The sequence below is a fragment of the Anguilla rostrata genome, chromosome 10, assembly GCF_018555375.3.
Source record: "Anguilla rostrata isolate EN2019 chromosome 10, ASM1855537v3, whole genome shotgun sequence".
In the NCBI taxonomy this organism is placed as follows: Eukaryota; Metazoa; Chordata; class Actinopteri; order Anguilliformes; family Anguillidae; genus Anguilla; species Anguilla rostrata.
Genome location: NC_057942.1, coordinates 44636871 through 44642870, shown reverse-complemented (window position 1 = coordinate 44642870; position 6000 = coordinate 44636871). Strand labels below are relative to the sequence as shown.

General features: G+C 44.4%; 1 protein-coding gene across 1 annotated transcript; it reads right to left on the bottom strand.

Annotated features, from left to right (window-relative positions):
- Window positions 1-1567: 1567 nt before the first annotated feature.
- Window positions 1568-4518, bottom strand: mboat4 (membrane bound O-acyltransferase domain containing 4). Its single transcript, XM_064297434.1, has 3 exons — window positions 4230-4518; window positions 3835-4059; window positions 1568-3205 (listed from the first exon to the last, which is right to left on the bottom strand). Exons 1-3 carry the CDS (start codon window positions 4349-4351, stop codon window positions 2218-2220), a joined length of 1335 nt encoding a protein of 444 aa, XP_064153504.1. The 5' UTR covers window positions 4352-4518; the 3' UTR covers window positions 1568-2217.
- Between the last annotated feature and the right edge of the window lie 1482 nt (window positions 4519-6000).

The following is a 6000-nucleotide window of genomic DNA, read 5'->3' as shown; positions in this document are numbered from 1 at the left end:
GCTCAAGATATTTCCATTGCAAATGCACATTTGTACGGATGTGTAATATTAAAAAATGTTGAACCAAACCTTATAATCTTATAATCTTATAAAATTTATAGGAGCTGAAATAAGCTCACTCTTTCAGGCTTGGTCAGCTATGTAACCAAGTCTCACACTGACGTTCATTAGTAATTACATGTGTGCAAGCTTCACCTGCTGTGTCTAATAAATTGTACATTTATTTTTACATTGTGGTGCCTTTGGATATATTTTTTGAGAATATTTGTAGGAAATGTATATACTTTAGAGCCACAATAATTTTTCAACCAACCAAAAAAATAAATTGAAATGAATTATTGCCTTCTGTTCAGAATATTGGTATTGTTGGTAGTACACCATTAGTTCTGAGTGTCTCTTTGTCGTTATTTATTAAAACACTGTGATCCTTTCTTCCTTCTTTGAGTTTCCAGTTAAACAAGAAATGATTCCAGTTGACAGGAATTTGTAATGTAATCCACATGGAAGCACAGTCATGTTTAAAATGGCTGTTTATTTGGTTGGGTTCTGTGTAAAGCCATCAGAGTCTCTGAATTTCCCTGCTTTTTTGGCATTATAAACTTGTGTATCATCACTTAAAACATAATTTTGTCAGGAATAGTCGATTTATGTTTTTATCTTTTGGTTGTCAGTTTTAACATTTACCAATTACTGTGTGTGATCCAAGACAACATGATGCATCTCAAGATGACTGGCTTTAAAGAATATGCTGCTGCTATCGCATTATGCTATTATTAAATCATTATAACTTGATAAAATGAAGATGATTATTAATCTGTTCCTGTGGCTGTTTCCCACGTGTATCCCTGCCTGCCTGTGTGAGAGCTGTATCGGGGTAATAATGGGGAGCTCATGGTCTGAATAAATCTTAAATCTGAATGAGTCTAAATTCCCCTACTCAGTGCAGACTCTCAGCCCCCCATACCCCCCCCCTTACTGCTGGGTGGCACTTTTGGTCTCAATCAATCACACTCAAAAAGCATCGCAAGCCCCCATGTCATAGGTGGAATGTGTTGCTATGGCACACTGGCCAATGGAGGGACGCCATTTCCTGTGCAGCCATAGTATGGCTCAAAGCCCCGGAGTGCTCCATGGCCAGACCTCTTTTGTGCTGGAAGTGACTGCAGGTCATGTGTCTTTTGAGAAGACCCTCGCTGAAAAATCAAGATCACCGGAACAAAAGATGATTGTTCATTTTACGATGCGTTTCAGGAGCACTAGCTTTGGGACCTCCATACCTCGCTGAAGCACCATAATAGACACATTAGCAAAATAATGTGTACATTAATAAAAATGTACAAATTTGGGAGCCTAACAAGGAACTTTGAAATCTACTAAAGTAATATAAGAAGATTTAACATAATCCAGAAATTACATTCAAACAAAAAAAATTCTGCAATTGGGAAATAAAAAGATCAGATTATAAAACAGCATTGTTTTATGGGACTTAACCTAAACATTGAAGGCTTAGAAAGTGGCTATAAAAACATTTTTTATTCCATAAAAATTTTTTTTTCATTTTGTTGAACTGAATAAATATATATATATATTTTTTAATGATAAGGTAGATAGATAGATAGATAGATAGGTAGGTAAAAAAGGAGTGTAATTCATATAGGTTTCATGTTTTCTATGTATTACACTGACACCTAGTGGTGAAACAGTGACAGCATTTTTAACCCGTTATGTAGAAGAAGCAGAGCACTGATTCTCGCGCAGCGATTTTTATGGTTCCAAGCCTGTTTCAAAGACAAACTGAATGTTCTGGAAATTTCTGATTTTGACCCTCCCAGCAGAAACTAACTGTGAACCCACAGCATTGTTTTCCTACCTGTAACAGTAGGTTACATGTGAAAATAAACATAAGTTTTTAAATTCTCATGCCTTCCTCATCAAATATCCAGACATAATGAATTTGATGGAAACTGGGCATACGTGCCAAAATGTCCAGCTGCAATTAGTCAGATTAACTGACAACGTTTTACCAACTGCCTGTTCAATCCTCAGGAAACCTTTGCTTACTGCGTTTGCCTATTTTGTCTGTGTTCCATAATCTTTTCTCTGTCTATTTTTGCTGATTGTGCCAGGAACCATATAATTTCTGCTTGAAGTTATATTTTATTGTGTATTTTTTATGTTATTTTCTGTGTTTCTAAATATTTTACAAATCATTAATTTTTAGGGATGTTTTTGTGGCAGAAAAAACAACAGTATGACGTACAGAAGAAGGAAAACAGAAATGTGGGTCTTCCAGAGCAGCCACATAAAACAGGCGCCCCGAAGCTCCACGGCAACCACCACACACGCAATCAGCAGCTGGGTGTGCGCCCAGCCCAGGCCGCGGTACAGCCGCTGTGTGGCTGGAGAGGTCAGGAGAGGGCGCACGCGCTGGTGTATGCGGTAGTCTGCCTTCACCGCGACGCCCCAGAGGAGGAACCCCAGCACCTGCCCCGGGTGCAGGCCGTGCCACCAGGCGGAGAACCCGAAAGTCATCGCCAGCGGGGCGGTCCTGCACCTCTGAAACACCGCCCTGCGCAGCCAGGCAGCCGTCGTCCCGTTCCAGTGCCGCGCAAACGCAGACGGCCGGCTGCACGTCTCCAGGGTCCAGGGGTCCCCGTCCGACACCCCGTCCCACCGCGGGACGCCCCGCCCGCTGTACCCCCGGAAGCCCAACCCGGCCGCGTTGTTCAGGCCCGCGCTCAGCGCCCAGTGGGAGTAATAGCTCAGCCTGAACACCAGGGCGAGGCCCAACACCCACAGGGTACTCTGCACTGCGCTCAGCTGGGCAAGGCCTGGGGAGTAACGCTCCATCACGTCCACAAGGACACATTTACCCCACTGCAGGCCTAAAGCCCAACAGACCTTACAGCACACAGCGTACAGAGGCTGTGGGGCAGGGCTGACCCTCTGCTCCACAAAGGAAACAAACTGCTGAAAAGAACAGAGGGGTCCGCCCAGGAGCCCGGGGAAGTAAAGTGTGTAACTGAGGTATTGGAGTGCTGATGTGGCACTGCCCACACTCTGTGTGCCAGCCAGGTGTGGTGCCAGGGCTGATGTGGCACTGCCCACACTCTGTGTGCCAGTCAGTTTGCCCTCCTGGAGATCCATCGACACCGATGTGATTCTCTGTGTGAGAAGCATCAGGGATGAGACTGCGATCAAGAGCCTGAGAGAATGGTGAAGAGAAAAGGAATAATTACTACGCTGCCGACTTCAAACGAGACCTGGAGCACCACAGCATGGTCTCTCTGATTACACATGACATTTGGGTGGCACCTAGGGTTGATTATAATTAGGTACTGTACAACCTTTCAGTCACAAAAAAAGACAGAAACCAAAATTTCAACATGAATGTCACACAAAAGGCATGCTGATAATGGTTCATCTCCAGACTGGTGCCGATGCACTGTAGGGGTCCAGTACCAAGAGCAACATGAGAAAGAGCACCAAAAATGTACCTAGCTTAAGCTGCCAGCAGTACGTATTATGTAAATCATATTTTTACTGTTTTTAATCCTGACAAAGACAAATAATGGCTGAAACAATGACTGTCACTTGCTTGACATGAAACATCAAATAAATGACTTATTGTTGTGAGTGTTAGATCATGATAAATTTTTTGGGTCTTTATCTCATATTTATAGTCAAGTCAAGTCATCATTTATTTAAAATGCATTTCACAGATGTCTCAACACACTGTACATTTACTTTATCTTAGATATAGATATTTCATATGAAATATTACAGGCAAAAACCACTTCAAAGAGAAGCTGTTCTTTAAACTCCATGCGATACCTGGTGTCTACAGGCTCCTGAAGCCAGTACTCCTTGTACTGAATGAAGAGGTGCCAGCCGGTTTGCCAGCACATCTGGGCTCCAAATACGCAGGTATGAGCGTGCAGGGAGCGTGCTGAGGGGACCAGCACTGCAGAAGCTCCAACAGGAACGAAGACCAGCCAGCAGTACGAGCCCATGGACACCATAGCGAGCACACAGCCACCTAACGCCAGGTAAACGTACCTGAGAAGCCAAATACGCAGCTGCAATGAGCTCAGCGACACACTTAACACTGTAATACAGCTGGTAATACAAATAGAGATATGATATGAGGTGAACAGCAGTGACATAAATCAATAAATTCAATTAAATTCCCAATATGCAGATACTGTTGAAGAATTGATAACACGTACCTGTTTGTTGAGGAGAGGCATCCTTGTCTGGCCAGAATATAATACAGTAAAGCAAAAGGAAACGGCAAAAACTGATAAATCAGTTGTGAGTTTTGCTGAAAAACCATCAATTTCAAATCCATTTTAAAAAGCGTTGTTTTTACCAAAATATCTATTATAGGAGCTCTTATTAATTTGCTGTCGATGGCTTGTATATCCAACGGTCTTCTCGCTGTTGGTTTTATTTAATATGTAGATTATGTTAGCACAAATATACAAGCAAGAAATCCTGAATGCTATCCAGATTAAATGCTGGTGTCCTCTGGTGAAAATTTATACCCCAATTCCCAGCTGATTGCAATGCTCCTATTATTGGGTAAACTGTCTACAGAGATACTTTATCTGAATTGTAACTGCCAACCCTGCTATGTACACATTTATCTATGCTTTCCTTGATATGATTTGTTTGCATATTTCTCACATTCTTTTCTCTCCCCTTTGTGGATACACAGTGCAAGTATGATGCATTACAATTGTTTGTTTCAAATGGACAGTAAAAGCTGCCAAAAATCAACAGGCTGCATGCCAGTATCTGAGACCTCAGAACAGTAATCCGCAGCGGTTATAAATGAGGCTAGCTCGTATGTGGGTTCACTCCGCTTAAGGCAGATGTAATATGACCCACCGTGTGTCCTGCCATAATTCTAACTCTAAATAATAAATGGCTGATAAATGGCTGGTGAAAGCTTGCCGCATACTCGATGTTCACTGTCCAGTAGAGTCCTGCTGTTAAGGATTCAACCAGATCACAGGGCAGAGTCTGTAACACTGAGTAAATCAGAGCAGACTGCCTCTGTCTGGAGCCTCAGACAGCCTTCCTTCTGTGGAAGGTGCGCTTGCCTCTGTCTGGAGCCTCAGACAGCCTTCCTTCTGTGGAAGGTGCGCTCGTCTCTGTCTGGAGCCTCAGACAGCCTTCCTTCTGTGGAAGGTGCGCTCGTCTCCCTGGGAGTCTCAGACAGCCTTCGTTCTGTGGAAGGTGCGCTCGTCTCCCTGGGAGTCTCAGACAGCCTTCGTTCTGTGGAAGGTGCGCTCGTCTCTGTCTGGAGCCTCAGACAGCCTTCGTTCTGTGGAAGGTGCGCTCGTCTCCCTGGGAGTCTCAGACAGCCTTCGTTCTGTGGAAGGTGCGCTCGTCTCCCTGGGAGTCTCAGACAGCCTTCGTTCTGTGGAAGGTGCGCTCGTCTCCCTGGGAGTCTCAGACAGCCTTCGTTCTGTGGAAGGTGCGCTCGTCTCCCTGGGAGTCTCAGACAGCCTTCGTTCTGTGGAAGGTGCGCTCGTCTCCCTGGGAGTCTCAGACAGCCTTCCTTCTGTGGAAGGTGCGCTCGTCTCCCTGGGAGTCTCAGACAGCCTTCGTTCTGTGGAAGGTGCGCTCGTCTCCCTGGGAGTCTCAGACAGCCTTCCTTCTGTGGAAGGTACGCTCGCCTCGCTGGAGAGCCGCTGGTGCCTTGACGCTGACGGCCCAACGCAAGCTCAGCCACACTCTGGCGTGAACCTCACTGCTGATTCAGGAGGGGGTAGACCTTCCCCCGTCCTCCCCTGGAACACGTGATGACCCCAGACTCTTTCTTTTTACACACACTGCAGCCCACAGGCAAGCTCACTCCCAAGTGAAAATATATACTTAAGGGTATTAAAAATATAACTTAATACTTCACAAAAATATTTCAAGTGTACTTACAGTTTTTGTACTTAATTTAATGTATGCTTAAAATGTACTTTTTAAAAGTATGCTTCC